Source organism: Diuraphis noxia, unplaced genomic scaffold (assembly GCF_037042655.1).
Source record: "Diuraphis noxia isolate RWA-SAM2 unplaced genomic scaffold, SU_Dnox_SAM2 contig0004, whole genome shotgun sequence".
NCBI classification, from domain to species: domain Eukaryota; kingdom Metazoa; phylum Arthropoda; class Insecta; order Hemiptera; family Aphididae; genus Diuraphis; species Diuraphis noxia.
The window spans coordinates 47,592,889-47,608,602 of record NW_028301714.1 but is presented as its reverse complement, the minus strand read 5'-3'; the positions used below and the strand labels follow the sequence as shown (position 1 = coordinate 47,608,602).

General features: G+C 26.2%; 1 protein-coding gene across 1 annotated transcript; it reads right to left on the bottom strand.

Annotated features, from left to right (window-relative positions):
• Positions 1 to 5,050: 5,050 nt before the first annotated feature.
• Positions 5,051 to 15,207, bottom strand: olf186-M (Ki-ras-induced actin-interacting protein-IP3R-interacting domain olf186-M). Its single transcript, XM_015512850.2, has 12 exons — positions 14,991 to 15,207; positions 14,258 to 14,504; positions 14,105 to 14,181; positions 13,824 to 13,872; positions 12,946 to 13,223; positions 10,867 to 11,068; positions 9,439 to 9,615; positions 8,919 to 9,345; positions 8,249 to 8,299; positions 7,582 to 7,644; positions 5,560 to 5,736; positions 5,051 to 5,359 (listed from the first exon to the last, which is right to left on the bottom strand). Exons 2-12 carry the CDS (start codon positions 14,449 to 14,451, stop codon positions 5,159 to 5,161), a joined length of 1,896 nt encoding a protein of 631 aa, XP_015368336.1. The 5' UTR covers positions 14,452 to 14,504; positions 14,991 to 15,207; the 3' UTR covers positions 5,051 to 5,158.
• Between the last annotated feature and the right edge of the window lie 507 nt (positions 15,208 to 15,714).

Here is a 15,714-nt window from a genome sequence, read left to right as displayed (position 1 = left end):
TTGCGCCCCAGAGTAGTACATTTGCGCATCGATGGATATGGACACTGGACAAATGCGCCCGAAAGATAAGGTACTACCTTCTACCTGCCGATTTATAAATATATAACCTATATGCGCCCATTTCATATGCAACGTTGCCGTTGTGATTCTTATTAGTTATTATTATAGATTATATTTATCTTGATAAATACTTTAATTAAGTAGATCAGTAGATTCTACTGTTATTATATTATGTAGACAATTATTAGTACTTTAATAATTATAATTGTCTTTAATAATATAATTTAAATTTTATAATTTTTTCAACATTTTGGGTTTAAAAAAATTAGTTAATTTTTTTATCACACATATTCAACGCCATTTTCAGACTATCGTACTTTCCAAACACTTGGATATACTCGGTCGTTATTCTAATACCTAAGCCCAATAAACCACCACAAGATCCTGCCTCTTACAGACCCATAAGTCTTCTCCCAACCTTTTCTAAAATTTTTGAGAAAATTCTTTTAAAAAGACTCATTCTCTTTGCTTCTTCAAAAAACATAATTCCACACACACAATTCGGATTCAGATAAAAACATTCTACATTGCACCAATTACACAGAACAGTCGATATCATATCCAGCTCCCTGGAAAAAAAACAGTTCTGTACAGCAGTATTCTTTGACATCTCCCAAGCCTTTGATCGGGTTTGGCACGACGGACTAATGTACAAACTTAAAAAGTTCTTACCCGATCCTCTTTTCCTCTTAATAAAATCATATCTATCAAATCGTTTATTTACTGTTCGCCTAAACAACACCTACTCAACCCGTTACACTATTAGAGCTGGAGTCCCACAACGATGCGACATCGCTCCATTCCTTTACTCGATTTTCACTCATGACATACCCAAGACATTTTATACATCTTTAGGCACATACGCTGATGACACGCTAATAACCGCCTCCCACGAAAGCCACGTCACAGCCAGTGAAATGATCCAAAATCATTTAAATATGATCAGCTTGTGGGAAAACAGATGGAAAATCAAAATAAACGAAACTAAATCTGTTCAAGTAACTTTTTCACTACGCAATCTCGATTCTCCACCTGTCACGTTAAACAATATACCAATTACTAAGGCAAACGAAGTCAAATACCTCGGACTAACTATCGATAAACGCTTAACCTGGAGCTCACACATTAAAGCTAAACGCAAAACTGTTAACTCTAGACTTCATATCCTTAGACCACTCTTAAAATCCAAACTTTCCCTTTCCAATAAACATACAGTATACAAATCAATAATTCGACCAGCTTGGACATATGGTATCCAGTTATGGGGCTCTGCAAAGCCATCTAACACCAACACTCTTCAAGCTTTTCAATTTATCTGCCTACGATTAATAATGTCTTCTCCTTGGTATTTCACAAACAAAAATCTTCACAGAGACCTAAAAATTCCTACATTTAATCAATTAGCAAAAGCAGATTACTCTAAATTTCACTCCAACTTAAACTCTCACAGTAATCCATTAATAAAGCAACTTTCTTCCACCTCACTTCCTGGCAATGTACGCAGAAGACTAAAAAGGTAGTGGCCTAGAGACCTGCTAAAATAAAAAAAAAATTAAAAAAAAAAAAAAAACCACGACATCTAAAATGTTCTCGGTCGGTTGGTGCTACTGAGTGCCTTCCCCTAAATGCTAATTTCTGTTATTTCATATTATATTAATTATCAAATTTGCCCATTGTACATAATGTTGTATAGATTGTAAATTACTTAAATATATAAATAAAAAAAAAAAAAAAATTAGTTAATATAACAATAACTAACATTAAATTTAAGAATTCTAAGTTAAACAACACTTAATTACACGTCATAATATTATAATAAAAAATTCGATAATATCGATAAAGGTTACAAAACACTGCAGCGGTAGCGGTTAGGTTAGAGAGTAGAGGTGACGGTTACGGTTACGACAAAATGAAGCGGGATTTTGTCAACATTCAAACTTTGAGTGCTTGTAAAAAAAAAATTGTGACTATGAATTTATTTTATTTTTCAACTGCTATTGTAACAATAATATATTAATATTTTAGGAGCCTTGTATTAAATTTTCAAGCTTCTCTACCTAACAAATAAATTTTATCAATATTAATTAAAAAAAAGAACTAATAATGATCGAAAATTGGATATGCTTATAAATAGTTCAACTGAAGTCGAAATATTTAGAAAATTGCATGGTGGATACTGGATAGAATATACATATATAAACATTTGGTGAAAATGTCATGTATCTATATACTATATTATGGTTATTTGTTGTAAAGTTACTTCTAAAACAAAAATCGATTTTGTCGAAACCTAATTGTTCGTAAAATTTCCCGTTTTTCCCTTAATTTTTAGTTTGTTTATCCCGATTATTTAGAAAAATATTGAGAATTTTTGCTTTTGACTCACCAAAGTACCAGATAGATTCATTTTCTGATCGCACGAAGTACTGAAGTCGAAAATCGAAGCACTTTTACTGCTCCAAAACGTGATGACAGACATACAAAAAAAATAAATAAATAAAAACACACACACATCATGGTATAATCAATACATCCCTCGCTCCGCTCAGAATCTAAAATAAGGAAAATCGGGAATTTTTACACAAAATCAATTTCTAAGAAAATCGACTTTAGATATTGGTGTAACTCTATAACAAATTACTGTAGACATATGAAATTTTCACTGAATATTTATACTAGCATATTTTCCTATGCATGATACAATTTTCAAAATATTTCTAAAATTTTTAAGTTATTTATAGGCATTTTAAATTTTCCGTTTTTTTTTTAGTATTTCATTCAATTCTATTAATTCAATAAAATTGTATCCGTGGGGTCAAAAACTTGAAAATTTAATACAATAAGGGTTCCTATATAAGTTGATATAATAGCAGTTAAAAAATATTAAAAATACAGAGGCATGTTTTTTTTTATATATGTATAACCGTTTAAAGTTCAAATTTTGACAAAATTTATTTAATTGAAAATTTACAAATTATTTAATTGTTAAAAATGTTTAAAACGTTTAACTTTAATAGCTAAGGATTGAAAGTTTAAAACAAGGTTCCACGTAAGTAGTTAATTCTGTAACAAAAAAATCTAAAAATTATACAAACAGTTTTTTTTATAGTTATTTCAAGTTTAAATTTGGATGATATTAAATATCAAATAACCAAGAATAACAATTCATTTAGTTATATGTATTATTGTAATTTAAAGATATTATTCGTGGGTACTTGAAATTTCAAATTTCTAAACTTTATATTCTAATTTTAATAGTCAATGTCGTCAATGGATTATAGGTATTAATACTTAATAATAAATTGTACATAGGTACTATATGAATGACTAGTTGCGTCGGGTACATAATGAATCTGATTTGATTAATTTAGAATTCATTTATAGGTAGGTAACTATATTTTTTTTGAATATAATATAATATAGCCTAAAACATCCTAGAGAATCGTTTTTCGTATACAATGATATTATATCATTGAATTCAAATTTAATACCACCCATTACAGTAACCCACTTGTAAACTACTGTACATCAAAGCGACATCCACTTACCCGCTTTTATTTCAGCTGTGATGCAATTTTTTACTCAGTTTTTAATATATTTTAGTGCAATGATGCAATCAATAGCAGTTGTTTGAATAAATAAATAAATTTAATGTGTCTTTTAATAAAATAACTTCCTACCTAGTCACGAGCAACTATAATAATAGTGATTATTTAAATCTAATAAAAAAATTATAATCTATAAATATTACCTGCACCTATATTTACGTACATATGTTTTTAATGTTAAAGTTTTTCTTTTTAAATGTATTAATTTATTACCATAAAGTACAAACATATGCTATTTAAAATCAACATTATACACAAATTGACGTTAAAAATAATTAAAATATGTTTGTTAGTTTTTAGATAGGTTTTTAGATAGGTAACACATTGTAAAGACGAACTTTAGTATGCATTAATACACATGCATTTCTTTACTATTATTTAAATAGACAATATTATACAATATAAATCGATATTTTGTAGAATGCATGTAGCAACCTACAATAGGTACCTACAATCAATTAGTGTATACATTTACTATTGTTTATTTCGGATAAACAACAACGTAAATAACCTGGCAACAACAACAAAAAAAAAAAAAAAAACGTAACTATAGTACTATTATACCACAGAACCATATACTGTTCGACTGCTTTACTAATGTATAGATCAGTGGCGTATTTACGGGGGGGGATCAATCCCCCCCACAACTGTATACACACAATTACCTAATTATAGTCGTTACTGGTTATAATTTGACGGTTATTATTTAAAATATTATGATTATTATTATTTTATTTTTATCAATAATTGATTAAATTTGTAAGAATAAAACCGCCGAATGCTGCTAGTCAGACGGGCTAGATTTTTATTATTCCCAATAGAAAATAACGTTTTATGCTTGCAGACTGCAGTTCAGAATTTAGGACGAGTAGTTTATGAGTTATAAGTTTTTAAAGTTTAGATTGGCAGAGTGGAGTGTTCGGGGCTACCCCGCAAAATGTTTGTCCACTACTCTGCTTGTCTAAACTTAAAATACTTATAACTCATAAACTACTCATCCGAAATTCAATTTTTATGAATCAAAATACTTAGAAAAATATTCTGCTTTGGAATATGAAATTAAAACTCTATGTTGTCATTCAAAAAAGTAAAAACTTAAAAAATTATAAGGATAAAAAATATTAAAAAATATAATTTTTTAATAAAAACGTTGGTTTTTTAACAACTTGAAACTATGTAAAATAATATTTTCAAAAACATTAATAATTTTTGAAAAATGAGTGTTCAATGATAAAAGAATTACCTGATATATTTTTTTAAATAATTGTGATATAACATATAAGGGTTTAGGAGATTATTGCTTATACATGTTCTAAAATACTAAGGGACAATGGGAAGCTAGGAAATTCTATAATAGGTACTGAATAATAACTAAAAAGTAATTATTACTTAAAATCAATTATAAATTATTTTATTGTTCAATGACTATTTTAATGAATAATTATATAAGTAAATACTAAGCATTACAAATCAATAATAACAAATTATAATCACAATGTTTTCTTATTCAGTAATTGGGCTTTCATTAGAGCTAATTCATTGGCATTCTGTTCAACTAGCTGTTCGAGTCCTCGAACCCTCTGTAATATTAATTCACACATGTCATGACATGCGGTTGGATTTTGGGCTCTGACAGTTAATTCGGCTAATTGGCTATTTAAATGTGTCTGATGATGAAGTAGAACTGTCATCTATAATAAGTTTTAAAAAAATAATGTTAACAATCAACATTTTATTAATCAAAATGGCAGAATATTATATAGACCAATGCATATTTGATATTTAACTAAATATAATTATTCAATGAATATAGGCAAGCAAGTTAAAAATCTCATTTTTTGGAGTAATATGGTTAACTATATTCTATAAAATAAAAATATATAGTAATTACCTGTCGAACAATTATTGCTAGTTTGTCCACGTCAGAATTTGAATCTAATAGGTCAGCCACATGTTGAACTTCTGCTCCCAGACAACTTTGCAGTTCATGGTGTACTTCGTCATCAGTAAGCTTATTTAAATAAACGCGGAGCGCAAGTCTTAAAATTTTACATTGGAGTGCACACCTCTATTAACACAGTTAAAATATATTTATGAACAAAGTATCTGCCTATATTTTTTGGTATTGAATTATAAAATCATAACAATAAATAAATATAATAACAAACATTTCATATGTTTTGAAAACAATTATAAATTTAACAAAATGTACAACCAATATGAAACCAAATCCGACCAAAACTCAGGTCTGTGCTTTCCACTTAAGAAACCGAGATGCAAAAAGAAAGCTTATGATCAAATGTAATGGTGTAGACCTTGAACACTGTGACCACCCCAAGTACCTTGGAGTCTACTTAGATCGAAGCCTAACATACAGAACACACTGCGAACTGACGAAAGCCAAAGTAAGTGCAAGAAACAATATACTACGAAAGCTTGTGGGTAGTAAATGGGGGGCAGACCCTCACACCCTACAGACCGCCACTTTAGCATTATGTTTTTCAGCAGGGGAATATGCATGCCCAGTCTGGAGCAGATCAGCACATGCAAAAAAGTAGACATTCCGCTGAATGAAGCGACCCGCCTAATAACAGGATGCCTGAGACCTACCCCAGTACAAAAATTATACATAACAAGTGGAATTGCCCCACCTCACATCAGGAGAGAAGTGCACACCAGAAAGGAAAGAACGAAGCAATTAATGGATGAACGACACCCAATGAATGGACAAGTAGCACCCCATAAACGACTCAAGTCAAGAGAAAGTTTCCTTGGAGCATGTGAACCGCTAACAAAAAGACCAGCAGACAAACGCTTAGAAAAGTGGAAAGAGGAATCAACCAACTCTGACATGATTAAAGAAGCATTACCCCCTGGACACCAACTACCACATCGAGATTGTAGAACGTTAAATTAAATATGGACAGGAACAGCCTGCACACAGGTAAATCTTGTGAAATGGGACATTGAAGAAAATCCAAGATGCGACTGTGGAGAAATACAAGACGACGAGCACCTGCTGAAATGCACGAATGCAACATATAATATACAAAATAAAAATGATCTGTTTAATACACTGACTGATCGAGTAATCGATTTTATAAAATATTGGCCAGAGATAGGTATATGAGTTTTGTCGACCACACCAGAAGAAGAAGAAGACAAAATGTACACAATAGATAGAAACTTTTATACTATCTATATCATGAAAACTAAGAGCATAAATAATAGGTATTCATGTCGTATGCGGTCCACCGCACACTTGTCGTCTACAACATATGTTTCTACACATCATATGCGGTTTACTGCCACATATCTATATATATTTTTTTGGTCATTATTTTGGTTTAAAACTTCGAATTATTAAAAAAAATCCATGGTACATCTCCATCATTGATGCTTTCATATTTGGCGAAACAATGTTGGCGTATAAATAACAAGAATGACAACACATTTGATTGTTTTTTAAGAGATGTGAAATTATATTGTACCTAATTTAAATCGATTGACAATGCATATCTCTATATAATTTTACATTTTTTGTCAGTTAGTTTTTAATACATATACTAATTAAATTTATCTACATATTTTTATATTTTTTTTTTGTATTATTAAATATTATATTGAAATTCTACATTAATAAATATATTGTAATCCTACATTTATGTATTCATTCATATTTTTAACTATGTGGTAGACCACATATGACGTGTAGAAACAGGCAGTAGACCGCATACAACATGAATACCAAATAATATATATCTTTCTAAAAATCTTTTAAATTATTAAATAGGTACCAAAAATGTATTTGAAATTAGATTTAAAAATAAGATATTATTAATTTTTTTTACAACCAATTAGGAATTAAATTATTGTTCACTTACATTTTACTCAAACTATATAATTCATTTACCTGTTCAGCAGAGAGGGATATAAATTGATCTTGAGGCACAATATTGAATGGGCAACCTAATACCTAAAAAACAAATAATAATTAATGAAAAAAAAATTAACAATAGTAAAAAATAGACATACTTAAAAATGTATAGCCATGGTTTCGGTATTTTGTTGTTTAAAATTTACAATTAAAGGCTTTTTTAATGTCAATTAAAAGACAAACCCTTTGAATTTTGATAGTTTTTGGTAACAATTTGGTGTCAAAATATTGCTTATTATTTATTAGGAAATATAAAAAATATGCATATAATCAATTTTTATTTTGTTTTGAAATTATATTTTGACATATACAAGTTTATGAAATAAACAATAAACTGATAATAGCTATGTTTAATGATTTTATCATCACTATATTAATTAAACTACAACACTAAGAAAATATAAAGAGTTTGAATTATTTTACAAGAACATTGAAATAATGTGATCTAATTTTAAAAGAATTAAATAATTCTTAAATAATTTGAAATTTGTTGTACTGGCATAAAAACAAAAATTAAAATATTTTAGCATACCTACTTATGTTTGATAACATATAAAAATAGGATTATAATTTAGATATCTCATTATTTTAACTATATATTAAAATTGATAAATATATAGGTAATTAGATAAAATTAACTTACATTTAATCTCAATCTCAGATTACATAAATCTTCATATTGCCTAAATATGTTCTGAAAAAAAAAATATATTTTTAATTCTGAGACAAAAATAAAATATAAAATATATAGGTATATTTCGGGTGCCATCACTGGGGGACTTCCACTTCCTGCCAATCAATCATCATCACATTTACCTATTGTATAACTGTAAATATAGATTGTAAATATTTTTCATCAAATAAATAAAAATATTATAAACGAAAAAAAGGTATATTTCTTATAGCACACATAACTTATTAATTAAGAGTATTAGACTTTTCAACAACAGAGACTGGTAAAAGTATTATCCCCTACACTTAGATTTACAATATTATACAAATGTATTATCTAAAACCACAAACAAAATAAACATTAACAGTTAAAAATAAATATTTGTGTACATTTTATTGAAAGTAGACATTTAAATTTAATAAACTAAACAATTAAAAACTTCTGTTAGTAAAGTGGCTCTTTCTTTGTAAATTATTCTTATATGTATTATTTTTGGTTTTTTATACTAAACTAGCTAGGGACTGCTCACCCTCTTTTTGCTTCTACTTAGGGACCAAACATGATATAGATTTAAGCTATGTATATACATTTCAATAATTTAGTGTAACCCTAAAAATTAAATTAAAATATAATGACTTACATTAGAACAAATATCTTCATTTGCTGTTAATTCATTTTCAGTCAACGATATTACATTTGTTTGTGCACATGATGTATCAGCACTATCAGAAGCAGCACCTGAATCAACTTCTGAACTCGCTTTACTAACATCTTGACAAGGCTCAACTATAGATAATAAATCTTCTAAATCTCTTTCGGGGCTATAATCTTTATCAAAAGATTGATTTGGATCAAATATAGGTTTTAAACTGTCCATTTTGGTATCTTTTTTATGTACATCAATTGACAAACTATCTTCTTTTTGAAACTGTGTATCTGAATTTACAGACGATGATGAATCAACTTTAAATATCACATTAGTATCTTCATCTAAATGAGAAGAACTCTCACTTAAAGTAGTTTGAACTTTATCGTTAATTACTTTTGTGTCAGGTGGTACTGGTAAACTGAAATTTATAAATCAAAATAATTATGAATGCACATTAAAATGTGGCATGTATTAAAAAATCAGGAAAATTAATTTTTGAACATTGACTAACTTTTCATTATCAGCAATAACACTAGATGGTGGTGTCTCTATTAAAGTACCATCACGAGTTAACACAAATGACTGTTGTCCAATTATTAGTCGTCTTGACATTTCTGGTGATTTGTCACCACCTTGACTGTCAAGCCATTTACGATTGTCTGGAGTTAATACACTACCAGGTGTACACCTATGAAACATAGTAAAACATTCAAATATATATAGTTAATATAGTAATAAATAGGTTACATAGTCGGTAATTTTAACTGTAAATGTATTTAAACATTTATCTTATCAATATATTTGTCGTTATTTATTTCACTTGCATTCAAAGATAAGTACCTAATATTTACGTTAGTTCATTATATAATTTTTGTTTTATTACATAACCATATTTAATATTTTTTATAACTACTAGCATGAAAAGATAGAAGAAATTTATTTAAAACCAAATAAACCATTATCAGAAAGTTTTTGTGAATTATTTTTAATTCAGATAATATAATATGCATGAATGCATGATACAATAATTGTTACCACTGTAATATGAGACATCATAGTCATCAAGTTATTAATAAATTATCTATGTTCAAGTTTAAACTGAATATTATTATTAATAGCATAAAATATTTACAAAACATTTTTTTTTTATTATTATTAAACGAAATATACCCTCGGTGACATAGGCCGTTGGGTTACAAAATTTTAGTTAATAGAAAATTTTATATTATTCTTATGTATGACATATTTGGGTTTAGTTACATATTTATATTCATATTAAATACCATTAAAAGATAAAAATAAATGAACATGTAGAAAATCCAAAAATATTATGCTCAAACCACATTTTTGCCAAAATATTATTAATGGATATTTTAGTATATATTTATAGTATATATATATTATATATATATATATATATTATTTTTTTTTTTATTTTTTTTTTATTGATCTTTATAGCTTCAGCGACATGGGCCATATATATATTTTAGTAGAGCAATATTTTATCAGCAAAATACTTCAGCAAACTGTACTTTGTCGACAGTAATTTAGCAGACAAATGTTTTTGGCATCAATATAGCAAACAGATAAAATACAGTTCTGACAAAATATTTGTCAGCTAAAATATAGTTTGTCTAAGATATTATTATTATATTATATATTATATATTATATATTATATTAGCTGATATAATTTCTGTTAAAATATTTGATCTAATATTTGTTGACTAGAATACTAACAGCAACATTATTTTTAACTTCTTGAAAATAAAAGAATCATCGTGATTATTTTTCACCAAACATTAAAGACATGCTAAACATACTGAAATGACATATGTTCGATAATAAAATAATAAAATATTATGTTAATCATTCACCTCTAAAATGATCATGGATATTTTTCTTGGAGATTGTTTCTCTATAAAATTTATATTTAATACCTAATTTTTGTGAGAATGTTTTCAGCAGCTTTATTAAATCGATTTGAACTTTGTTTTGAACTTTTGTCTATAAGATGCATAGATTTAGTTGTTGGAACCATGACTCTTGAAGAACCTTTTGGGCACGTCATATCGCGTTCGTGTTCTCGAAGTTTTTCCATGATTTTTGCAACTATAACTGATGGGCTCGCATGGGGTGGTCCTATAAAATAATAATAAATTAGAACTGCACATTATATGAAAAAAAAAGTATTGTACACACAATCGTTTTTCAATAAATCTGTTTCAAAAAAATATAAAATTCAAAAATTATTTACCAATACTAAGAATAAAAATAAATAATTTTATTCTGTATTCAATGTATGTATAATTGACTAATTGACCAAACACATATTATGCATTTTTCTATTTTTTTATGTATGAAATGCTTAAAATGATTAAGCTTTTCTAACTAGATATTAGCACACGGTAAGGTGAGGCTCAATATTCAACAATTAGCAAATAGCTAAAAACAAATCTAATAAACTATCTAGTACATTCATTAAATAGGTATAAATATATTTAACTAAAAGTATGTGTATTACCTATTTAAAGTTAATTGCAATAACAATACTTTAGTAAATATTATACATTTATAAACCATAAAAAGTATTTTAAATATGACACATAACAATACATAATACAAAGGAAAGTGGATTAGGACAAATTTCTTTGAGCAAATAAAAAAATTAATGTGATATAAGCATAAATTATAAATATGGTTATATACTTAGTAATTTAATAAAATGGCTTAATGTTTTTTACTAACATCATAAACATACTGTCTAGTAACTTAACAAATATTAACGCCATTAATTTATTATTGTTATTAATACTCTTAAATTAGATTTGTAGAGATTTAATAATGAACTTTTAATAAATTTTAAAATTTTAAAATTAAAAATTACTCACTAATTAGTATAAAATAAAAAAATAAAAACAAACAAACAAAAAATAATAAAAATACAATAACAAAATCCTTCTATGTTAAATTTAATTCATTCAAATTTAATTTAATTTAGTTATTTCATATTTATAATACTTTTTATAATTTAAATCAAAAATATTAAATATTTTTAAAGTAGGTATATTAATAAAAAAAAATTGTTAGTTGAAATTTAATAACGTTGATGACTTCATAATTTTAACTTTACCAATAAAAAAATAGCATATAGCTCATATAGGGATGACTGAGTATACTTTGGTAGCACTATTTTTTTCTGCAACTTATTTTTAGCATACAATTTACTTAACAAACGCCAATGATTGATGTATAAAAGTTAAAATATACTATGATAACCATAACCAATAACCATAATAAATGTAATGAAATGATTATGAAGATAATTTATATTTATTATTCACAGGTATGTATTATTAGTACATTTATGCATGTAAAGAACTATTTTAAATTTTCAGCTTTCTAGTTTTTTAAATTCATTTACATTTTACAAAATAATAAGTGATAACCCTTCAGCCACCATGCATACATAAAATACATGTATTTATAATGATAAAGAAAAAGTGGCCTGACCATGAAAAAAAATTGGCCTGTTTAAATTTTGACATACCTTATAAAAAAAACCCCAAATGTCATAAACAGTTTAAAATTCATAGAATGTGTTATAAAAATAATTGTACCCAAATAATAAAAGTAGATTAAATTTTTTTTAAATATTGAATAAATTTGATAAATAAAAAAAATGAATTCCTAAAATAAAATTATAATGAAGAAGATAAGATACTCAATACTACAATTATAGCTATTACATGCAAAAAAAAAATAAAAAAGAAAAATCTATACAGCAACAAAACGTCAAAACAATTAACAAATTTGGCACAACAGCTGTAGAATGAACTTACATTATACAATTGTTTACTGAAACACCTGTAGATTGATGTTCCATCAATGTACCTGAATGAAAAGATCTTCCTCCATTAATTTTTATTAATGAATAAAATTATATACATATTTTTGACTAAAAACTTTATAAAGTCTTAATATGAATATAATAAATTATAAAACTAACAATAACTTACCAGTTAATCCACGGTAACCCCATAATCCAGATTCATACATATATATGAGTTCTTGCTGGTGTTTTAAGTACTCTTCCACAGAAACCCCCTTCAGTTGGGATGGCTGTAAAAATCGATTGGGAACACGTCCATACTCGCCATATGTAGTTGATTCAGTTCCACCTCCAAATCCTAAGCCTAGTAATATTTCTTCAGGATCTGGTTTACGTGCATTTAATAATTTGGAATCAAAACTGGAAGTTTGACTCTCAGCTTCTGATGGTGCACGTACAATATTACTTTTATAAAATGTAAATAAATAAGAAATATTATAAATATATTAAGTAATAAATCCATCATTTTAAATTTTGTAAGTCACTGTTAATGATTATAATAATAAACCATACATTCCTACATAATCATGATACAAAGTATTATCATAGATTAAAATATTAAATATACTATTATATTTGATTTATAGTATAATTATTTATTTTAATTATTATTTACTATCAATTATATAAAATATATTATATATTATGTATTAAATATTCATAGTTTATATTGAATTATATTTTTATTTGCCTATACATTAGTAAAGAAAATCTTATAAATTGTAAATAATATTTCATAATAATTTATGAATATATACAAATTTAATTTTTAAGCATTCCCATGATAACAATGTAGATCATTTATGCCATAAGAACTATTTAAATTAAGCTTTTAAGTTATTAATTTTAAATTAAAATAAAACTTTTGACTATTGACTTTTGAGTCTATATAGACATATAGCCTCAAAATATTATATGGTATAGTGTGTTTTTTATAGATATTAGTTATTAGTTTGATATCATAAAATCAACACATTATATGTAACACAAATAAACAAAATTTACCTTTCAGTTGTTACAGTGACATTTGGAATAGTTCTAGATAAGTGTCCAGCTACAAATAAAGTAAAAAATTGTATGTAATTAAATTTATATTTCATATAAAAGACATGTCTAATATTTATATAAATAAAAAATTGGATGAAAGGTAGAATTTATAATTTATATCCAATAGTTGGTGGATATTATAAAGTATAATTAGTAAACATTTAAATAACATTAATATTTCATTCTTAAATAATTAAATTTTGTTCAGTATAAACAAAAAATAATAAACAAAATATTACCTTCTGCTCCTAATGTAAGATTATCGACATCCAAACTATTTAAGAGTGTAGAAGATTCTACATTATCAAAATCTTCTCTAAAAATAATTAGAATATAACTAATTAATAATCATAAAATCCATTTTATAGAAAAGTAAAAAAATAAATAATTACTTTTGATCAACGGTAGTGATTAGTGAATCTACCCATTCTTGTATAGTAACAGGACTCCTATTTCGAGGAGTTGCAGAAGGTGGTCTTTTTAGTTGACCTTCATTAGTTTCTTGAATATTTTGTTCATTGATTACATATAAATCTTCCAAATTTTCTACCATTACTTTAGGAACTTGGTCATAATCTTCAGCCATTGTAGTTGTATTTTCATAATTTTTTGAACTTATTAAACCAGCAAAAAAAATTCCTAAAAAAAATTTTAGCACCGTATATTATGTTTAAATAAATAATTTATAATATGTACTAATTACATTTTGTACTCAATAATTAAAATTTTAAAGTTAAAATTGAAATCACTTTTTTTAATTCACCAAAAATAAAACTATAACTATAAATTAAGATCTAATATATTAAATAAAATAGTCCTATGTTTAATTTTTTTATTCAATGTTTTCAGTATTGCATTTCATATCTTGACAGAATATATTTTAAACTATCAATACATAAATAATTATATTCTTATAAAATATTACAATTATTATTGCCTATTAATTATTTATCCATAAACCTGATGAACTATTAATTTTTTTACTCAGAAAATAAGTAACCTATATTATAAAATATAGGTACCTATTAATATTAGATAGATACTGATAAGTTATGATATATTTTTACACTAAATAAATTAAACTGTGTTATTTAATTATGTATTAAGGTATTAATTATAGCTTACCAAAAATATTACAACATATTAATAAGGATAAGTAAACTTTCTAATTCAGTTTTAATAATTTTAGAACTGAACATATTTTTTTTCATGTATTACTAAATATATTTCAATGAAATTGATTATTTATATAGATTAACTAGATACACTATAGCAAAATGATATTATAAAAATTAGACATGAAAAAATAATTATGGTAATTACTAATTTAATAAAGCCAAAACAATTGTTAACATTTAACAATAATATATTAATATTATTTGTATTTATAAATTTATAATCGCGTTTATCACGAATTTAAGGATAATAGATAAGGTAATACATTACAATCTACTATTGATAGTGCCGTTTTGCTTATCAACCATAGATAATTTTTATTATCTATGTTATCAACAGACAAGATGTCTCTTAATTACACCAGTAAAATTCACCAGCAGACAGCTGCTGCAGCTGCTCACATCACGAACTAAAATAGACTAAAAACGATCCATAGTCCATATACCTATTTATAAATCTATCTTAGATTATATTCTTTCTTATGATCCACAGTATCTTATCTCTGTACCTTGCCATGATCTTAATTCGTGCCCCCGTGGCGGCGTGGCTGACATTTACGATTCTCATTTCTCACGAACACGATGTTGTTAATTTTATTTACATCGTGCTCACAAAACACGACTATGGACTGCCATATGTATTTTTTTTATATCGAAGTCGATGGTCCTGAGTA